The sequence below is a fragment of the Chaetodon trifascialis genome, chromosome 3, assembly GCF_039877785.1.
Source record: "Chaetodon trifascialis isolate fChaTrf1 chromosome 3, fChaTrf1.hap1, whole genome shotgun sequence".
Classification (NCBI taxonomy): domain Eukaryota; kingdom Metazoa; phylum Chordata; class Actinopteri; order Chaetodontiformes; family Chaetodontidae; genus Chaetodon; species Chaetodon trifascialis.
Genome location: NC_092058.1, coordinates 33,256 through 56,255, shown reverse-complemented (window position 1 = coordinate 56,255; position 23,000 = coordinate 33,256). Strand labels below are relative to the sequence as shown.

General features: G+C 40.0%; 1 protein-coding gene across 4 annotated transcripts; it reads left to right on the top strand.

Moving 5' to 3' along the window:
- The first annotated feature begins 812 nt into the window (after positions 1 to 812).
- On the top strand, positions 813 to 22,013 carry pltp (phospholipid transfer protein). Of its 4 annotated transcripts, none has more exons than XM_070959848.1 (15): positions 813 to 928; positions 13,688 to 13,829; positions 14,233 to 14,332; positions 14,424 to 14,552; positions 16,305 to 16,460; positions 16,657 to 16,720; positions 16,817 to 16,972; positions 17,053 to 17,229; positions 17,369 to 17,428; positions 17,964 to 18,128; positions 18,542 to 18,609; positions 21,097 to 21,139; positions 21,249 to 21,312; positions 21,436 to 21,512; positions 21,693 to 22,013. In XM_070959848.1, the coding sequence occupies exons 2-15, from the start codon at positions 13,715 to 13,717 to the stop codon at positions 21,777 to 21,779; spliced, it is 1,461 nt and encodes a 486-aa protein (XP_070815949.1). In that variant the 5' UTR covers positions 813 to 928; positions 13,688 to 13,714; the 3' UTR covers positions 21,780 to 22,013. The 4 variants fall into 4 exon arrangements, with proteins under 4 accessions (XP_070815949.1, XP_070815952.1, XP_070815950.1 ...); XM_070959851.1 differs by lacking the exon at positions 813 to 928 and adding an exon at positions 940 to 1,041; XM_070959849.1 differs by lacking the exon at positions 813 to 928 and adding an exon at positions 966 to 1,045.
- Positions 22,014 to 23,000: the final 987 nt, after the last annotated feature.

Below are 23,000 nucleotides of genomic sequence, written 5' to 3'. Positions count from 1 at the left end.
GTTTGGACGGTGTTCACTGCAGTGGAAGGATACTGGCAGGGAGCCGATGGGGAGTTCCAGTCTGCTGGCGCAGCTTCAGGCCTCACTGCCTCAGCTCTCAGGGTCACAGTGGGACTACAGCAGCCTGCTGAACGCCATCCACCCGGCACTGGATCCCAGTATGGATGACCGGCTGCTGAAAGGGTGTAGAGGATGTTCACTTTACTTTTCTGCTTTAAAGCCATAAGTTAAACATTTGAAAATCACTATGGTCCTTGATGGCACAAAGTGACTGACTGAACACCGTCCAGCTTCGTGCAGTAGTGAAGGAATGAAGAAGCCAAATGCATTTCTCCAAAATTCCTGGACAACAGTTTTCGATGTGAAAGACTGGCTGAACGGTGCCTTCAAGGTGGTGAAGATGGACGACCTGAGGCCAGCTGAGTGTAGGGAAACACACAGTTTAGACAGACTGGGGAGCAGACAGACAACCAGGAAAAGGGGAAAAGAAAACAGTAGGACAAGACAGGTGGCAAATTGTAACACTTTATGTTGTTTTTAAGAAATCTCGAAAGCCACTGTAGATCTAAGATAGAGACTACTGTTATCTGCTATAATATATATGTGTCTGTGTGTGTGTGTGAAATGTATACACACACACACACACACACACACACACACACACACACACGCACGCACGCACACACACACACGTACGCGCACACACACAGTCACAAGCTAGGACACAGAAAAAAGTTCTGTCTCCAGGGGGAGGGGGTTAGGGGAGGAGTCAGTCCCTCGGGATAAAAGTCTCCATAGAGAGACAAAGAGTCAGTGTGAGCAAAAGCAGCAGAACGGAACATATCAAGTACAGAACCATCCGGATCATCAGAACCTGAACTTCTGGGATCATCAGATCTGAGCTCCTCCTCCTTCAGTCTGCTGATCTGTGAGTTTCATCATTCAGACACAGTTCAACTGTTACTTAAACCAGAGACAGACAGACAGACAGACAGACAGACAGACAGACAGACAGACAGACAGAGTGACTCATCATGGACAGTGCGTAAGTACTATATTCAAGGTTATGATAGAATATTTGATGATTTGTTGGAGTTCAGCCTGTCTCTCTCTTAAGGATGTTTAAACAGCCCGTTTTAACTAAGTGGTTCATATGTTGTGTTTGTATTTATAGTTGATTTATTATCTATACATACATTTTGAATATCATGTGATGATTTGTCTGCAGTCTGCAGAGTGGTAGTCCCGTATGTCCACTCTGACTTTCAGTGTTAAATCGTGATCGCTCAGGTTGTGTTAGTGCCTGTAGGGGAGGTGATTTTTATTTAATCTGCTCTGGTCGGTGGTTTTCATCTGTGTGTTTTTCCCCCCTCAATAAAAACTAAGACACAATGAACTCATGTGAACTGGCCGCTCCTCATCTCATTGAAATCTCCTCCTTGTATTTTAAAGTGGATCTGCTGCTGCATTTTATTAGCTCACTGTTAAATTAGACTTTTGTGCGAATATGAATGAATTGAAAAATGTTGCTGATGTGATAGATGCTAACATGCTAACACCAACATATAAGCCTATTTGTGAACCCATTGGATGTCAGACAAAAATAAATTCAAATGTGCTGATGTGATGTAAGCTACAGGTAGGGACTGCTTTTCTCTTTACAGACCTGTTTTTTTTTTTGCCTACATTGGTTTACATTTAGTGTTAGTGTCTCCATTAACAGACATCTGAATTATATCAGCAGCTCCTGTTTGCAGTGTACCTATGAATGTACAGATCACTGGACAACTGTGATACTGAAGAAAACTTAAAAAAATGATGAGGATGATTTCCCCTGATTTCTCGGTGGATTTCTATGTGTTGTTGTGATTCTATGTTGTTATACTTCCTGACTAATCTGATTACTGTGTGTCAGCAGTGGAAGAAGTACTCAGGCCTCTTTTTAAAATAAATAATAAGCAAAATCAGTCCCAAAGGTAAACATTATACAAAGCATATAGAGTATAGATATAATATTTGATATAATGCTGTATTATTGTCACAAATGAACACGTAGCAGTACTTTACTATTATGTGTGGAGGGGCAGATTTAAGGCAATGTATAAAGTTATGCTTTGGACTCTTTCACTCTGTCTTTATTCTTTATTTATATAGATTTATTTATATAAGAGAGACACTTTGCAGTTCAAAGTTTAAACTCAGTGCTGAATAATGTATTTTTGTCTCTGTGACAGGCCTGAGGTCAGAGGTCAGAGCTGTATGTGGAGTTTAAGTCTTCTTCTATTTGAACTGAACCTTTTTAATTAAAGGTTAGTGGTTAGCCAGATGTCCAGATGTGGGTCTTGAAGCAGCTGGATGGTGATTGGTCATCGTCACTGAGCTATAATTAAACACACAGATTACAGACTCTCTCTGTGTGTGTGTGTGTGTGTGTGTGTGTGTGTGTGTGTGTGTGTGTGTGTGTGTGTGTGTGTGTGGTCCTGTATGTCTGTATCTGTAAGGACTTTGTGCTCTCAAAGGCTGTTTGAATCTTCAGATGTGGTCATTAATGTGTGTATCTGAGTGTGTGTTCCTGCAGAATTGAACTCTTTTTCCCCTTTTCATATGTAATGCACAACTTTTCTGTCCTTACCTGATACAACAGTTAAAAGTAGTTATACATTAATGTTCCTACCCCTCTTTCCTTCTGTTTCTTGTTTTATAATATCAGACACATGAATGGACATAGTTTACTACTTACTTATTTACTTACTACTTACTTACTAGTTTACACTGATTTTATTTTCTTTGTGCATAACAGATGATGATTGAGTTGCCAAATTTAACAGGAATGTAGAAGACAGAACAAGAATCATATTTTATGTCTCTGCATGTTTATGCTGCTGTTGTTTTTCTGTTACTGTGACAACATTCAGTTCAGACTGTCATGTCAGACTGACACTGTGATGTTCAGTTCAGTTTGGTCTCATTTCCAATGAAAATAAATCTTAACTCTAACAATACAGTGATATTTTTGACCTCCATGACATGAATTAATCACCTTCAGACCATAATTCAGGGATGACTTTCATGTTGATTATAGATTTTTCCAGCAGGATTCAAAAAGTGACAGCATGACAGCGTGTATGACTTTTTACATAACAACAGTTTATTTGAGGATTTCCAGTCAGGATGCATCATAGCACAGAGACACCACTAGTTAAAGTTACAAATGACCTCCTAATTGCATCAGACTGTCTTGGTAGTTGTCGTGTTAGATCTTAGTGCTACATCCAAAACCGTTGACCATCACATCCTAATACAGAGACGGGAACACTTTATTGGCATTAAAGGAACTGAACTAAGCCGGTTTAAATCCCTCTTTTCAGACCGATTTCAGTTAGTCCATGTTAATGATGATTCTTCTGTGCACATCAAAGTTAGTCACAGACTTCCACAAGGTTCTATGCTTGGACTGATTCCATTCACTCTGTATATGCTTCCTTTTGGAATTTTACTATGCAGATGACACCCAGATATACTTATCATCAGTGGCGGCTCCTGACAAATTTTTCTGTTTTTTTCTGGGCAACTGCTGTATGATGGCTAAGATGAGCCGTTCAATGAGTAAAATAATAATAAATAAAAGTCAAATAGCTAACTTTACAGTGTTACATTGTATTGTTTAATTTGGTTTTCCTGTTCAACCACTATATGGCAACACCAGACCTGAATTGTACATACTGTACAGTATTTTTGTAAAGCTATATCAAGTTAAATGTCTCAAATACAATAAATTAGGTTCCACAATAAAAAACTTTCACTGTGGCCATCAACAGATACATTGTCATCTACTAGTTTGCTCATGAAATCACTGTTTAGCACAGTCTACAATTTATAGGCACCATGGATGCCATAGCAATAATCAAATCAAATCAAATCAAATTATACTATCATCAAAACTGTAATTAATCAAATCTTTCCAGAACATATTCAGTATATACAGTATTTGGCTGGAAATATGCAATCAATATAACTATTTACAATTCAACATTTGGAGAGCACAACATAGTAGTAACATAGTAACTCACTGTGATGATATAGCTACTCTGAATGGCACTGCGCTGGCCTCCAGTGCCACCTTTTTGAATCTGAGAACTATCTTTGGTCAGGGTATGTCCTTTAACTCCCACATAAGACACATTTCAAGGACTGCCTTTTTTCACCCACGTAACATTGTAAAAGGCACATCCCGTCTCAGAACAACTATCAGGCTTCATTATTTATTTATTTAATTGGGACAGTGCACATTTATCAACTTGACTTACTGTCAGTAAGTTTCTAAAGACTCCCCAGTTGATTCAGCACCTGAACAGAAAAAAGATCACATTTCTTCCATATTAGCCTCTCTGCACTGGCTCCCTGTAAAATCAAGAATTTAAAATCCCTCTCCTTACCTACAAACCCTAAATGTTTAGACACCATCATATCTTAAAGAGATCATAGTACCCCTTTACCCCACCCAGAACACTGCGTTCTTGGAGTGCAGGCCTACTTACTGTTACGTGAGTCTTCAAAATACAGCTGGAGCCAGAGCCTTCACCTATCAAGCTGGTCCTGTGGAATAATTTTCCAGTCTTAGTTTGGAGGGCAGACACCCTCTCTGTATCTAAATAATTCCTTTAAAATTAGCCAAAAATGCCTACCCAAGACATACCCAAAGTAAACTGAAAGCTTTTCTTGAGCCATTTAGAGTGCATGCACGGTTTTAGTGTCTTTTGAAATTTAACACTGCAGTTTTATCCCCACCAGTCAGAATCACTGTAAGTGCTACTGTCATTGATTGATAGAAGTTTAAACACACTGAAAATGAATACTTTACATGTTTTTTTCAATCAGTATGTATAGCTGTTCTCAAAAAGGCCATTTATTACAGTTATGCAGATGAACATCAATATTTATTTTTAAGGAATCTAAATTTCTATCTATCTATATTCACATTTTGAGTATCTATACTAATATTTAGGATATATAACTTTATATTGAAGCCATTTAATATATTTACAATGTCAAACTAACACACACACACGCACACACACCAATCCAATGGCTATGTGAAGCACCTGTCATCGGCACAGTTGTTTGCAGTTGGTTTGATATTGACACAAATGAAGAGAATGAGGCGCTTCCTGACATAGTGGACTCTAGTTGGCTCATGTCAGATGTATAGGTGACATAGAAGATCCTAAGTGGTCAAATGAGATGTCAATCAAAAGCTCAGATTGTAGCAGCTATCTTGATACCAACGTGTCACCTATGCATACATGCTTACTAGAGTTATAACGGAGAAATTTTAGAAAATTAGAACATCTGCCTGCTAATTTTAAATGCTAAAACAGCTTTCCAGAGGTTATTATAGTTTTTTTTGGACTAAAGAGACAAATCTTTTACTGGATTGGATTGTATGAACCTTTGCCAGTGTAACCAGACCATTTTTGTTATGTGTGTTATCGTGTGTTATCAATTGTTGGATTGCTATGAGACTTGGTGAGTTGCCTCAATTTTATAATTGAGTGCTGTTGTGGTTGTTCCTTGAAATAGTAAATAGTAATAGAATCAATCAAGTCACAAGAATATTAGCTTTCCAAAAACGTTGGACAGGAGTAAAACTTAAATGTAGTGTTTGTGTCAGTCTATCCACAGGGCTGTAGGAGGGCTCTGAATCATCCCTTAGTTATGATGCTATTGGCTCAGACTACAAGATGATTTCCCATGATACACTGAGCTCCCCTCTCCCTCTCCATCTGTACACATTCATGTCACATTAATGCACGTTACTGACTCAATATTGCCTTTCCTGTAGTTTTGTGCTCTCTCCTGTTGCTTTCTGCAGGTGTCTCTGCCTCTCTGCAGAGTCTGGATCTGTGATCACAAGGCACCTACTGTGCCTGCCCAACCACTGCTACAGTTATCGTATTATTATTATTATTAGCTTGCTTTCAGTAAAATCTCCTGTCAGCTAGCAAAAACAGCAAGAGTGGGTTCCTGCAAGACCTCCCCAGTTTAGGTCAAAAAAGTTGAACCAGGGTTAACTTTTGTTGCAACACAGCATGATGTTATTTGGCAAGATGCTGCATTGGCCAATCACAGACATGCAAGCTCACATTCCTGGTACATGTCTTTGTGACTGGAATGCTGTATTTTTGCTGTTGACCTCATGATTGTATGATAAAATGATTGTCTCGATTGATGATTGTTATGGCAGAGTTATCCTATCTGAGTATTATGAACTGAGTCTCCAGGCAGTTTTAGCTGGGACATCTGTCCACAGTGGAATAAAATAAATCAAGGATAACGTCAGCAGCTCTGCTGTGTATTCAGCTATAGCAACGTTTAAAATAGTTGATCAAGACTGATGATATAGTCCAAGGGGATGCTGTGCAGACATTCACATGCAGCTCCAAATCTGTGACCACCGAATGCACATCAACATTAAAGTAAGAATATAAAATAAACATTGTACAAGAATGAATAATAAAAGTAACTATCTGTTACAGTCGCAGCGGGAGGTTGACAGATGAGTTTAAAGAGAAAGTAAACAGAGTTCTCGTTTACTTGACTTCTCTTTATGTCCGACTGTTTTTGCTGAGATATTCAGTTTGTTTTACAGAGAAAAAAAACAGGGTCAGGAGGACTGGCAGGCTGCTGAGAGAGAAGAGAGAGAGAAACATGAGGGGAGGAGGAGGAGGACAAGAAGGGAGCAGATGGAGATGGAGGAGGAGGGGTTCAGAGGGAGTGTTGTGGAAGGCGTTGTGAAACAGAGGTTACTGCAGTTCAAGTTGAACAATTTATATGGGAGACACAGTCTGAGAATGTTTTCAGCTGTGAGCTATGGAGCAACAGGAGAGACAAAACCCCTGCAGATCTTGAACTCTGACCTCAAACACTGATGCAGCTCCTGGATTGTATCAGAACAAAGTCTCTCTGTGGACAGTATTTCTACAGACAGTGTGACAGTTTGTCTGTGGACAGTTTGACAGTTTGATTATGGACAGTATGACAGTCGGTCTGAGGACAGTTTGTTTGTGGACAGTTTGTCTGGGGAGAGTTTGACCTTTGATTGTGGACAGTTTGAGAATTGGTCTGTGGACAGTATGACCATTTGTTTGTGGACATTTTGACAGTTCGCCCGTGGACAGTTTTCTGTGGACAGTTTGTTGACAGCTTTAAAGTTTGTCTGTGGACAGTTTGACAGTTTGTCTGTGGACATATTTCTCTGTGGACAGTTTCAAAGTTTGTCTGTGGAGAGTTTGACGGCTTGCCTGTGGACACTTTGCCAATTTGTTGACATTTTGACAGTTGGACAGTGGACATTGTGTCTGTGGACAGTTTTAAAGTTTGTTTGTGGACAGTTTGACAGTTTAGCTTCTGGACAGTTTGTGAGTTTGTCTGTGGACAATTTGACAGTTTGCCTTTGGACAGTTTGTGGACAGTTTCAAAGTTCGTCTGTGGACAATTTGATAGTTTGCCTCTGGACAGTTTGCCTGCAGAGAGTTTGTCTGTGGACACTTTGCCAATTTGCGGACAGTTCTGGCTTCACATCGTCCCACATCGTGTCTTTTCTCTGTTTAACTTTCATGGTCCCATGGTCCTATGGTCACGTTGAACATGTTGCTGAAAATGGATAGACTTTTATACTTTACCTTGAAAATAAGTTCCCGTATTCACAAAGCATCGTAAGGCTAAAAGTAGCTCTTAGTGACATCATTTTTAGAAAAAAGATTTTTCTTAGAATTTTCCCTTGGTAAAATAAAAGTTATTCACAAAGCGTCTTACACCTTAAGAGACCTCCTAAGGTGAAAAACTGTTAGGAGGAGGGAGAAGGACTTTTAAGAAGCCAAAGAGTGTCTTAAACAGACAGGAATTGCAGCACCTAACAGCGCTCCTCACACTCATTGCTGTGCTTAAAGGGAGAGGGAACGGCGCATTGATCTGCTGGGCAATGTGCTCCCAAGTCTGCCTCTTCCCTTGGGCTGTGATTCTGGGACCCAGTTTCCCTCTTAATACTGTTTTATTTTCATCCACGAACTGTGCCAACAGCAGGCACTGCTCTTGTGTCCAGTTTTGCTTTATTGTTCTCTTTTATCCATTTCGTTCATTGTTTTGGTCATTCTGCCAAATCAAACCGCTTTTTATAAGGACGCCAGCAATCACAGGAATTGCTGACAGCTGTATCTACGTCCACCATTAATATCAAATACATTGTAGTGTACTACCTTAATTTGATGTTGCATTTGTTGATAAAATGTCGGGGCACCACCTTCCTCAGCTAAGAAGGACTGCAGAAATTAACTGCTATAACGCTGATAAATACTAACGAATGGACTAACAGTAAACCAGTCTGATAACCTGAAGTGTAAATTCTGGATACAGGGATCGTAGATATTCAGTTCAAAAGGACACCGTCTAACCAGGACTTAAATCAAAATATCATTTATTAAGCAGAATTGTGGATAATGGATAATGTACCATGAATAATAAGACAGAAGATGGGAGGTGATATGACAGAACACACAAGAAACTTATGGCAACACAATGGTAAATAGATTGGCGATAGTGAGAGGTAGTTGAAAGGGAATAATGGGGACGCGAACGCAGAGTTAAGGGAATGAACGATTAATGGAGAGAATTTGGACGAATTGACCTACTCTTAACCTCACGGACCAACTCTTATTCAAACCCGCTTAGCGTGCCTACTTGGTTGCTGGCGTCCCGTTGTGCTCTGCTCCGAACTGACTCGAAGACGTTCCAGATGTTCGTCCGTGGCTCGATCTGCTTGGTGATCTGGTGGAAAGCCCAGGCACCAAGGTGACGAGCTGATGCTGAAAGGGGTGTCTCTGGAACTGGTTCTGCGGTGTCGGTTACAGATGAGGGACTGCTCCGGATGGTTGTGAACTGGACCAAGGATCAACAGCTGGCTGCAGGGTTTGGTTCGGTTGAGTCCGTGACGGATTATTTCAGACTGATAATACGAATTAAGAGTCTCTTCGATGGCCGGTCGAAGAAGGCTACAAAATTAGTATTACTTGCCTAAATTTACTGATGTTAAAAACAAAACGTTTGGCTAAATAGAAAGTCAACTTTAAAGCTTACGGCAAATTATAAGAATACGTCTTCTGAAGATAATTTACGCTACTCGGAATGGCTTGGAGTAGCTCGAAGATGAAAAACTTAAAGAGCAAAACAACTGTGCAAAACTTAAGACAAAGAAGTAAGGAAAAGAACTCAGCTGAGAGTAACTAGACGTGGAAAAAGAAAACAAAAGAACTACAAAAACTAAACGAACTAACTAACTAACTAACTAAAAAAACTCACTAACTGACTAACGCGCACTACACACAGTTTTTAAAGGTCGCTCCGGGGCGTGTCGAAAGGGCAGGCCATCGAATCACGTGAGACGGTCTGTGACGCGCGATCGCCTCAGGGAGCTGAACTAATCAATGATTCATACGAGGGGCTCATCTGCTTCTCACTATGGTCAATCACATATAATTTCAATGACAAATTTTCAGTGACATTTCAACATTGTTCACAGCATGCATTAGACACTTTCTATGGTTGGGTGACAACATTAAATGATAATCATGGTACAGTTTTATCCCAACAGGTATAATGACTCAATGAATAACTAATACAAAAATAAAGATAAAGGAATAAAGAGATGCAGACTATATTTGCCAAAAATGATTATCACGATTACGGTTACTTATCGATAAATGTGCCAAGTCAAGCATATTCAATCTGATGGTTAGGAACTTCTGGATGGCAGTATGGTTTTGTGGTGACAATTCAGACAAACTTTTATAAAACCGTTAAAATCACAACTTGGTCATACTTCAGGTCAGAGATACTGGGAAAACATCAATATTATGCGTACAACGAGTCCTGTAAGTTGAAAATATCAAAAGTTAAGTTTAACATAAAATCTGGTTATCTTGGAGTGTTGAGGAAAAGCACACAAGCATACACAAGTTGCTTCAATGGATGTCCGACCCATCAGCATTTGCTGATGTTTGTGGATGTTCCTCTGGAGCCTGGCGTTTGTCTCTCCAGACGGTTTTATTGTCTTGATCTCCCATGGGCTATCAGGAGAGAATTAGCGTTGCCATGAGAAACATGGTGAAGAGAAGGTGAGGAGAAGGCCACCTTTGATGTTGAGGTGTCTGTGTCCCTGGCTTCCCTGAAAACATGGAGGAGATGTCTCTTGTCCAGACATCTTGTCTCTGAAATTAACACCTTCCTTGTAAGCAAACCAGATGGTCTGTAACTCAACCAGTTAGACTGGTTTACAACTCCATTCCTCTGGAGTATTGCAGAGAGGGTAAGAGAGGGTCAGTTAGAGGCCAGTTCTGCTACAACATTAAGTAGTAGCCGCTGCAATGCGGTCGCTGTACCGGTCTGTCGTGGTGAAGAAGGAGCTGAGCTGAAAGGCAAAGCTCTCGATTTACCGGTCAATCTACGTTCCTACCCTCACCTATGGTCATGAACTTTGGGGCAAAAAACGAGGTCCCGGATACAAGTGGCTGAAATGAGTTTCCTCCACAGGGTGGCAGGGTGGCAGGGTGCTCCCTTAGAGATAGGGTGAGGAGCTCTGTCACCCGGGAGGAGCACAGAGTAGAGTTGCTGCTGAGGTGTGTTGGGAGGTGTTCCAGGCATGTCCCACCAGGAGGAGGCCCTGGGGAAGACCCAAGACACGCAGGAGTGGCTATGTCACTCGGCTGGCCTGGGAACGCCTCGGGATCCTCCCCGAAAGAGCTAGGGGAAGTGTCTGGGGAGAGGGAAGCGACCCGACCCCAGATGAAGTGGGAGAAAATGGATGGATGGACATTAAGTAGTAAAATTACCAGCATGGACAGTAAACATAACAATAAGCAAGTCAATATAATCAGCATGTGAATGAGGTACATTCAAACATTTTGAAGCTGTCACAATTAATGTAATTTTGCTGAGTTTCATCATCATGACATCATGACTTACTACAGTCCAAGTTATATGATCAGTTGATTTTATTGTCCATTCATCACTAGGAGCGCAGAGTGCGCAGAGCATTTTTTTTGTCTTTTTCCCTTTTTGTAACAACCAATCACAGCTTTTAGAAGACTACGTCATAACTAGCAACAGGGTCAACCACACCTCCTCACTAAGATAAAAGTTTCTGTACCCTCCTTGCTCAGAGTTGCTCTCAGACACTTTGACGCTACGATTCCTTGCTAGGAATTATAAGGCTAAAGAGCTCTCTTAGAGGACTCTAAGAAGGTTTGTGAATACGGGCCAAGGTCTCAGTCCAGTCTGTCCAGTTTTTGTCCTGTTAGACCACAGTGGAGCCTTTGTTACGATTGGTCATAATACTGTGCGTTAAACTTTTAAACAAACATCAAAGGCAGAAAGTTTGACATCAGTCTTGGAGATCATGTATCTGAGAAACATGACATCTATTTTGGGGTTGCAGGGAGCTGCCTTGGTCCATTACTTTTCTCACTATACATGCCACCAATGGGTAGCGTCATTAGAGAGCACAATGTATGTTTCTATGCAGATGACACACAACTGTACATCTGTGCTGAAGCAAATGATGCTGCAGGTATAGACTCATTCTGTTGAGTTGATTCTACCCTCATTCCTTCCCCCAGCCACTAGAGCCCAGACCTGATGCTGTTATTTCTCCACACCCCCTCCTTCCCCCTCGTAGCATCCCTGACATCAACAGCACCCTCCTCACACCACTCAACCCCCCTCCACTCCACATCACAATTTCATGATGCTGTGGTGGCATCTGCAATTTTCTATGCAGTGGTCTGCTGCAAAAGACTAAACAAACTGGTCAGGAGAGCTGGCTCTGTCCTGGACTGCCCTCTGGACACCATCGAGGAGGTGGGTGAGAGGACGATGTTAACCAAGCACACATCGGACTAGTATCAGACTGCTTTCTCGTTATTGACCCCGCATGCCTTTGACCTTGTCTGCTCTCCTGCCCATTGGTAATTACCTCAGCTTTCTGTACCTACCTGACCACGCCCCTTTCCTTGCCCTTCTTGGATCTGTTGCTGAGTGGAATTGCCAGTTGTTTGGTGTGCCAAACAATTCCTGAAACTGTCACTAGCCCTGAGTGAAGCATCAAACCAGCCCTGCCTAAGACTCCCGCATTCAGGTAGCACTGCTATTGGGTTCTAACCTTACCTGTTGCAATCAATCATGGACAACCCATCCCACCCCCTGCATGAAACAGTGGGAGGCTTAAGCAGTTCTTTCAGTAAAGTACAAAAGTACAATCATTAATATATGAAAAAGATGCAGAAAAACTGATCCACGCCTTTATTTCCAGACGAATCAGTTACTGTAACACACTATTTACTGGCCTGCAGAAGAAACCCAATGAGAGACTTCAACTCATACCAAACTCTGCAGCACCACTATGAACCAGAACCGAAAGTAGAGAGAGCACCTTACACCTTAGTGCACCTTTGGTGGCACGGTGATACAAGTGGTAACACTGTCGCCTCACAGCTAGAAGGTCCCAGTTCGAATTCCGCTGTGGGTGCTGTGGGCGTTGGTGGCGTGTCCTCCTCCATGTCTTCAGTGCCTGCTGCTCGAGGAAAGGGGCCTTTCTGTGTGGAGTTTGCATGTTCTCCCTGTGTTCACCTGGGGTCTCCTCCTTAAAATACCCCAGCTAAAAACATGCAAGAAGATCACCACCTGACCAATGGTGACGAAAAGGAACTGGGTCCCTGGGCGCTGCTGTCGGCTGCCAACCGGCAGCCCACTGCTCCTGGTCTGCAGCGGAGGATCAACAGGCCGAGGATGGGTCAAACACGGAGATAATTAAATAATTTCACAAAGCATGGCGTGTGCATGTAATTTGTGGTGCATGCATATGTGATGTAGTGATAAAAAAATGTACTTTCTTCTTCTTCTTAGTCCAGTTTTAGCTGCTTCGCACTGGCTTCCTGTAACATTAAAAATTGATCTTAAGGTCCTCCTCTTGTTTACAAAGTTTATTTTAATGTTTATTTGTCTTCAAGAACACTGTGATCATTTGCTGGTTTATTGCTGGTGTATATGACACCAAAAGCGCTGGAACATACTACCTCGAGATATCAGGGAAGCAGCTTGCTGACTATTTTTTAAAAAAAGCTTAAAACTAATCTCTTCACTTTCGCCTTTAACTAGCTGTGATGTCCTGATACAGGCCTGAAATGCATAAGTGCGTTGTCTCACACTTATCAATTGCTGTACTTCTTGAAAATTGTTGTATCTTACTTGATTTTATACATTATATCTAATCTATTTTTACCAAAATTGTAAAAAATTTTATTGTGTGTTTTTATTTTGTTTCTTGTGCCATGCATTGTCTTTGCTTTCAGCCTTATTGTATCTTTTACTATCGTTATCAATTGGCTTTCATTCTCCATGTTATTTTACATGAATTTTTGATCCCTGTTTTTATGCCCATTCTATGTTTTTCTATGTGACTCACTCACTTGGTGCATGTGACTTCCTTGTTGTAAAGAACTTTAAGTTGCAATTACTGTATGAATGGTGCTATACAAATACATTTTATGAGACACAGAATTCAGCCTCTAATCCAGGATTTTAATCTTCTTCTTCTTCTTCTTCTTCTTCTTCTTCTTCTTCTTCTTCTGTGTTTTAGGTTGGGTTTGACTTGTTCTGGTGCAGGATGATTTCCTGTCTGTTGTCCCTCATATTCCTCCTCCCTTTTGTGTCCACCATCATGGCTGCCACCCAACCTGCTGGCTGCAAAATTCGCATCACTGACAGAGGACTGGAGATGTGTAAATATATTGACATGTCATTACAATCCCAAAATAAACTAAGGCCTGAACAGATTTAAAGTATAGTCTAAATTTAGAATACAGATTTAAACTGTAATACACATTTAAATTCTACTCCAGATTCATAATGCAGATTTAAACAACAATCAAGTTTGAAAGTATAATCCAGAGTTACAGTGTAATGCATATGAAAAAGTTTAAAACCTGTTGGTTTAATGAATGTTTGAGCTGACCCACTTGTGTTAGGCTAAACTGCATCAGTGACAGTGTCCAATCAGAGACTGTCCATCATCAATGAACCCTTTAATATCCTACCAAATTTATCTTGTCTGTTTCATCTATTGTAGTACTGGTAGTATTTGTTCTGTTTCAAGTACTGACAGTATGTATTTATTGTTTCCAGTGAAGTTTGAGACTCAAAAGTTTGTTGAAGAGGAGCTAAGCAACATCAGTATGCCAGAGATGAAGGGCAAAGAAGGACGCTTCCAATATACCATCACTAAGTACTAATATCACATTATATTAAAATAAAACTTTGATAGTGAATGTTTATAATGTGTATTAATATTTTCTCTTTCTCTTGTTTTTCATCAGTGTGAAGATAACAGATTTGAATCTGACTCATGTTGACCTGCAATTCATTCCTGAAGTGGGGCTGCTGTTTGATGTTCAGAACTCATCGATCTCACTGAGTTTCCACAGACGGATCCTCTACTGGTTCTTGTTAGTTCCCCTGCAGCACACTGATTTAAATCCAATCCATCTCCTGCAGAACATTAATGTTCCTCTCCTACACAACACTAATTTAATCTGAGTTCTCCCACAGAACACTAATCTAAATCTAATAGTTCCCCTGCAGAACATTAATATAAATATAGTTGTCCTATAAAACATTAAAATACCTAATATGTCTCTTCGAGAACACTTATATAATTTTGATGGTGTTTCAACAGAACATTAATATAACTCCAGTGGGTCCCAGAGAGAACATAAATTGAAATCCAATTATTGTTGTAATAGTCAGTGATAGTTTTCCTACAGCTCAACTATAACATATCTCTAATTCTTCTCAAACAGAATTTTAAGTTATAATATTAAGTAAGTTAAAACTGTTCTATAAAACGCTAATATAATGAACACATCTCCGACAAAAGAACAATATATCCAGATTAGGTCTACAACCACCTGGCAATACTGACGAAACTCAAACGCCATGTGCCATCCCACCACCCTTACCACTGTCCACATTCCTCTCACATTTTAACAGTGGTACTAATAGCTGATATAAAACTACAGTTTTATGCATAATATACACACTCTAATAGTTTCACCATAGAACAGTCATAATGCTAACAGTTTTACAAACCACTAACATACCTCTAATAGCAGTCCTACTCAACATTAATACAACTATCTAATAGTTTAATAATTTTTATCCTAATTATCAAGAGGGTTTTAATCTCCATTTTATTTTACATTAATTGTTGCAATCTAAATCAATGGCTGAACTCCAAATACAGAACACAGACAAGGGAGGATTTGAATAGTAAAAAGGATTCATTGTCACAAAAAATGGATTATACTCAAGGGGGGATTATCCTAGTTGATCCAGGAGAAGAACGGGCAGGTAGGTGAAGTGAGTAAGCAGGTTCTTCAGGTGGTGAACTGCAGCTGAGCAGAGGTAGCAGATTCAAGACATGAGGAGATGATCCCGAGACGCAAGGAAAATAATTTAGTCACTCAACAAAACAGACAAGGCAAACTCTGATGCCATAGTAAAGCAAAAGGGTGAGCAAAGTGTCAGAGAATTGTTAGCAGGCTAATAAGTACAACAATGTAGAAGACGAGTGAGGTGTAAGACTGATGAGGGTGAATTGGCTGCAGCGCACACACACACACACACACACACACACACACACACACACACACACACACACACACACACACACACACACACACTGACACAGGGATCAGGAATCACAAGAAAAAGAGGGAAAAGGGGAATGAAGGAGGCTTCCGGACATTAATGACATTACTTTTCTACCCCTGTTTTTATGTTCATTCTGTGTTCTTTATGTGAAGCACTTGGTGTGGTTCACTGTTGTAAAGCACTGAAAGTTACTTATTATTATTATGGAACACTCATATAACCGAATAGTTTTCCTACAAAACACTAACGTAGCTCCAGTTGTTCTCAAACAGATCATTAACAAAACTCGAACACTAATATTTTTGTTGGGTTCCCCCAGAACACTCATGTAACTCTAACAGTTCACCTATGGAATACTAATTGTTCCCCCACAGAAAATTTTAATATTTCTAATTCTGTGGAACAGCATAAACTGTAATCTGACATATATACATTCTTATCATTTAAGTATAGTGGTGATGATGACAATGAGTGACCATAGTTGAGGATGATGATAATAGTAGTCTTACTGCTATTAGTGATGAAGCAGAGGTGTTGTATCTTAGTTATGACACAGGAAACATCAACGCATCGGCTGAAGGAGTGAACATCAATACAGTTCTGAACCTGATCAGAGACGATGAAGGACGACTGAAGATCAATAACATCACCTGTGATGCCAAAATCTCCAAAATGAGGGCACAGTTCAGTGGAACACTGGGGTAAAACACACTACTTTACTACTCAGTGATGATTCATGATTACTGTTGAAAGGACTAATGTAGTGATCAACAATGAATAAATACTGTTAATGGGATTGATCTGATTTGATCAATAGTCAGTAGTAATCACTCATGATTACTAATCAAATCAGCTAATCGGGAACTGTCTGTTATCGTACTTATTTTTTTTCTTTAGGAGAGTTTACGACTTCCTGGCCAGCTTTCTAACAACAGGCATGCGCTTCCTCCTCAACCAACAGGTCCGTTTGTCTGTTTCACCTGTCTGTCTCTCACCTGTCTGTCTCATCTGTCTGTTTCATGCATCTATCTCGCTCTCTGACGTGTCTCTCCTTCAGATCTGCCCCGCTCTAAATCATGCTGCTTTGGTCCATGTGAACTCGATGTTGGAGACGATCCCTGTGAGGACGGAGGTTGATCAGTTTATTGGTATTGATTATTCTCTGGTTGATGATCCGGTGGTGACGTCCAGGAGCCTCGACATGCACTTCAGGGTCAGACTCTGATACTGCTTATATTTTCTAACCTTATATGGTGTAATATGATCCTAACAGTGAGTGTGTTGTGTCTGTAGGGGATGTTTTTCGACCTCTCTGACCAGAATGACACACTGGCGAACTACGCCGTTGACCCAGTCATCAGAGAGTACGACAGGATGGTTTATCTCGCTCTGTCCGAGTTTTTCTTCGACAGTGGAATGTTTTCTTACTACAAAGCAGGAATCTTCCAGATGCACATCGTCAATGAGAAGGTCACAACCACCAAAGACTGACAAAACTGTTACAGACCCCCTAAAATCACCAAAGCAAACAGAACAAAGATTCCTCCTCAGAGCTGAACAAATCCTGTCTTACCTTAATTGTTTGTGTTTGTGTCATCTGTTCTTTCAGATGCCCAAAGACCTGGAGATGTTGTTGAGAACCACCTACTTTGGAGCCATCATGATGCTGGTTAGTAGAAACACCACAGAGACAGTCAGACAGCAGAAACACAGTAGAAACAGTAAAAGTACAGTGGAGGCACAGGAAGGATGCAGTCGAGACACTGTAGAAATTATAAATCTACTTGAGGCAAGTTTGTGATTTGTTACAATGGCTTTTATGAATAAAATTGATGGTAGATCAGGAAGTAGAGTGGGTTGTCCAGTAATGTAACTTATGTTGTAAAGTGCTCTGAGTGGTCGGTAGATTAGAAAAACACTGTATAAAAGCAATCTATGTATAATCTGACAGTTACTCTGTTCCCTCTTATTCAGTCCAACTCCTTTCATTCTTCATATAAAGTGCGTGTGCAGGTGTTTGCATTATTTTGTCCACCCCTGTCACCAGAGGAAACTTCCTGAACCTGTTGGTTTTCTCCAAAGGTTTCTTATTCAGTAATCATCTCTGTCATTTACTGTCTGATATTTGTTGAAAGTCAGTCAGACTTGACAAACACATTTGTATTATTGTGTTCTCCTGTATTCTCCCTGTGTGTTCTGTGTAGAACCCGGCTTTGGTGGATGCTCCGCTCTCTTTGCAACTCGCCGTCAACTCGCCTCCCAAAACCTCCATTAAGACGTCTGGGGCAACGGTTGTCATGACAGCCATTGTCAAAGTGATGGTGCTGCCTCCAGGTCAGCCTCCTGTCCAGCTCAGCAGCATGACCATGGTACACACACACACACACACACACACACACACACACACACACACACACACACACACACACACACACACACACACACACACACAAACAGAAGCACACACAGTATAAAGCACAAGAAACCGTCACCTCTGCTGTCTGTTTAAAGAGCAGTCTCTCACTTGTCAGCTGCACCTGATGCTCTCACAGTTTCAGTAAGAGGGTTCCTGTTTTTTTTTTTTAATTTAGAATTCACCTGTTTTGAAAAGAATCTTTTTGCGACCTAAGATATTCTTGGTTTAAACCTTTGTTTATTTCTGTTCATGTTTCAGGTTTCACTTAACTATGCTTCCAATCCAGGTTTACCAGTTCACACCAATTTTAAACTGGATTTTGTAACCCATATATTATTTATTGTAAAGCCTTCTGTCCTCTTGCAGGAATCAAAATTTAACGCTAAGGTTTCTATGAGGGGAAAACGTCTGGCTGTTCATGCTGATCTCCGCAGGTACACACACACACACACACACACACACACACACACACACACACACACACACACACACACACACACATTCATACTCAGAGAGAGAAGTTCACTGACATGAGATCTTATCAGACTGTAGTGGGACTTACTATCAGTGATAATAACTATGATGCAGCAGTAGAATTGCTCCAGAGCTGTTTTGGAAGAAAGGATGTCATCAGTGCACAAATGTCCACTGCTCAAACCTTCATCAGGTGTTGCAGCTCTCAGACGCCTGTACGGTGAATGTGAATTAGAGATCTGCAGTACAGAATCCTTGGGCATTTACAGTGAGACATACGGCTGCCTGCTGTGTCCAGTGCTACTCCAGCTCTTACCAGAAGACACAGTATACTCGCTTACACTCGCAAGTCAGACTCTAATGGCAAATGGAAAGTGCTTGAGCTCATCCATTTCTGTCAAAATGAAGTCCATTCTGCCATTTAATCAGACTTTATTGATCCCACACTGGGGGAATTAAGTCGTTTGGCCAGAACGTATTAAAAAATCCAAAACAGTGGCACAGAACAGTCAAGATAAATAGTATATAGGATACAGAATAAAAAAAATCAACTAAGTTTATGAACATTATGTACAGATTATAAAAATATTAATTTCCATAAGAAAAGACTACTGCCCATAAAAATACTACTGTCAATACTCTTATGAGAAAAAACTTCCAATGCCATACGTTGAAATTGTACTTGTACAAAGAACATTGCATTGCACAAGTGTATGTATTTGTACAGTGGTACAGTTTCTTTCTTACAAACTGGATGCAGCAGTCTGCCACTGAAGGAGCAGCTGCCCTAAATTAACAGCACTGGTAATTACAAAAATCACTCTTTATGTTTCTGTAATGGTAAATACACCAAAATGTTGAAGCTCTTTAACCGAAATGATATTTTTAATGCTAAAATATAATTATTATTGTTACCCATGAATTTTCAAATTTACTGATTTACAAAAAAATCAGTAAATCAGTAAATAAAAAATAGTAAAGCACATTATTTTTTCTTGATTAATATGTCAAATTATTGTTATTGCATTCCTGAAGGCAAAAATTGGTTTTAGTGGTTGAATGTTATGTTTGATTAATTTCTGACTTCTCAGAGAAGCCCAGTGAGCCGGCTCAAATTTGGGTATAAAAAGGTGAATTCTGTTTGAAATTCCTCACTCCTGTTCAAAATGGTAAAACGTCGAGACCTCACTGAAAATGAGTCTGCAGTAAAGCACTTCATGATGCTGGATGATCTCTGAGACAAACAGTGTGAAATTAGTGAAAATCGACAGTATCATGAAAAAGACCGTCTACCACAACATCTTGGTGCATTATGGAATCCCTTCTGGACTGTATCTGATTGGGTGTGGGTTCATATACCAAGAACACAATGACCCCAAGCATACTTTAAAGCTGTGCAGAGAGTATTTGACCAAGAAAAAGGAATCTGAAGCACTGGAACTGATGGACTGGCCATGTCAAAGTGCGGATTTGAATCCTATTGAACAAATTTGGGATTTAGTAGATTCAAAGATTGATCGCACAAAAGTTTAATCTAAAGCAAGTCTGTGGGAACAGCTAGAAACTATTTGAAACTCAATGACAAAAGATACTAAAAAGTACAAAAGTAAAAAAGTCGAAAAGTACATAAAAACAATGCCAGCAAGAATGCAAGCTAGTTATCAAGGTCAAAGGAGGCCATACAAAATATTACTTTTTTTTGGTTATTATGTGTGAAAATGGACTATTTAGTTGTTTCAGTTTGTTATTTGCCAAATAAATAACAACATTTTTAGTTTTAAACAATCAAATGATCTAAAACTGAGTAGGTTCATGTCCACTCTGACGAAACCAAATGTATCTGTAATGGGATTTTCAATGTCCACACATTAGAACCAACTACAATAATTATTTTATCCGTTTTAAGTACTGAACTTGATTAAAAAAACAAAACAAGACTTTTTTTTTTCTTTCAAAAGAATTATAATTGAGTTTAGGTTAAGGGTTGATTAATAAATACATCAAAATAAATTAGAATCTGATCTTAAATCATTTACTTACAAAGTTTAAAGTTAATGGCAAAGTTTAAGTGTAGAGTGAGTAATTAGTCACTGTTATTAAGAATATAGCAGTTTTAACTGGGACGAGCTAGAGCAGCAATAGTATACTACCAGGCTGGCTGGCTGGCCAGCAACAGGTTGTTTGTGATTGTTTTTCCTCCCCCGTTTGTGGTTTATTTGTTTGTGGCTCTTCTGGGTTGGGCTCCAGTTAAAATCACTTTTGTCTTCAGCATGTTATTTCCACCTATGTTTGCAGTTTCATAGCCTCAACTGTGCAGAATAAACGACAGGAAGTTTCTTTTCCTATCCTAAGCTGTTGTCAATGTTAGACTAGACTAACCCGAACCCACTTCGAAGTCATCAACTACAATAATTAGGATTTTTGTTATTGTATGATTATTATTTCAGGTTTAAAATCTTTTCCAATCAATCAGCCCTGGAATCTCTGGCAGTAAGTGTTGTGTCTTTTTGCATATACTTCTTAGAAAGTTACATCATCAACAATACAGAGATGTGTTTTCTCTGACTGACACCTGTCTGTCTGTCTGTCTGTCTGTCAGTTGATTCCTCTGCAGGCTCCTCTGAAGACAATGTTACAGATGTCTGTGGTTCCTTTAATCAACAGTAAGAATTTGATTGATGGATTGTGAGACACAGACAGTTACTACAGTGTTTTCTCTAGCACACTGTGACACTGACTACTGCGATGATGTTTCACTGACTATTTTTGTGTTTCTGTGTGTTCAGACTGGACAAAGAGAGGCGTTCGGATTCCCCTGGCTGATGGGATGGATTTCATTGAAGAAGTAGTTGAATATCACAATGTAAGTCAAATTACTCATTAAGCATTAACCTGTTTATGTCAAAACATGGTGCTGTTTACCGATTGAAAATTAACCTGTGTATCTTATATTGTTATTACTCTTGACTGTATGGTCTGATGTTATATATCATAAGTCAGTGCTGCCCCCTAGTGTTGACAGCAGTTTTCTTGATCTCCACAGGGTTTCATTGTGATTGGAGCAAATCTTCACTTCAGCAAAGGACTGAGAGAGATGATTGCAGGAAACACCCAGCAAGACACTGTCTAAATATATGTATATAGGCCTATACAGTAATCTATAATGTGTAGATATATACACACAATGTAAATATACACTACACTGCCTACATATACACGTGAATCCCTATTGTATAGCATATACAGTGATATGTTTGTTTACAAGACTAACATATAACTGCAGAAATTTATATATGACACAATGTATTATACATTGACATTGAAATATACAAATTAAAGGAAAAACGTGAATAAATGCATGGAGAAACATAATTGCCAATGCTTCTACACAGCTGCACTGCACGGTACAATTAGACAATTCACTAACAAAGACCACACCGTCAAGATACCGATTTATGAGATTAGGGGAGTGGAGATGATGAGGGAGGATATGTTAGTATGTGAGGGATGAAAAGCGGGATGAACGGATAAGGGCAGGGGGACAGATGAGAAGATGGGTGAGGGTCTAGGGATGAAAGGATGAGGGGGTCAAGGGATGAGGGGTAGGGGGATAGAGCGTTGAGGGGACAAGGGTTCAGAGATAGCGGGTAAAGAGGGGGAGGAACCTAACCCATTAAAGGTTCCATGAGTGAGGTATACTCCTGTCAGTCATTTGTTCAGGGTAAGGAGCCTGTTGAAAAATGTGATTTCATTACCTGAGGTTGGAATGAGGCCTAATATGAATGCCAATTGTTGTGGCTGACAGTTGCTCAGTTTCTCCATTTGCAGGAAAAAGTTTTTATTCAGGACCTTAAAACTGGTTTTCCTTTGCAGAATGTCAAAAGATCCAGTGTGAATAATAACCTTCACGTCACTTGGATACGTAGCGAGGATAAAAGGCATGACAGAGAGAGTGAGAGAAATGACAGAGTGGTCCAGAATTTATAATAGGAAGCGGAGTATGTTGTATCACTGCAAAGTTACATAGACACCGAGTGTGTCGCTAAGTCAGAGACAAGGACGACACCTGAGGGTCTGAGGGACTAGTCTGCTGTACAACTGTGAAGCCCCTCTATGGGAGTTGTAATATTGGCCTGTATAAATGAATTTGGCTTGACCTGTGACAATGGCAACTGTACACAACAAAGACATTGTTGTGTGAGTGACAGATAGCTGTCATGTCCAAATCCCAGTAGACATGAAATCAAAAATGCACAATAAAAACAAGACTGAAATATCTTTAGTTTTTGTCCATTGAGTCATGGTGGCACAAGTGACTGAACCCAGAAAGCCAACCCAAAAGGCAGAGCTG

Excerpts from the sequence above, each read along its gene's own strand:
- pltp (XM_070959848.1), top strand. The coding sequence starts at position 13,715 with ATGATTTCCTGTCTGTTGTCCCTCATATTCCTCCTCCCTTTTGTGTCC. Across the intron at positions 16,721-16,816 it reads GCTTCCTCCTCAACCAACAG|ATCTGCCCCGCTCTAAATCA; the intron begins GTCCGTTTGTCT and ends TCTCTCCTTCAG. Across the intron at positions 18,610-21,096 it reads GTTCATGCTGATCTCCGCAG|GTTTAAAATCTTTTCCAATC; the intron begins GTACACACACAC and ends TTATTATTTCAG.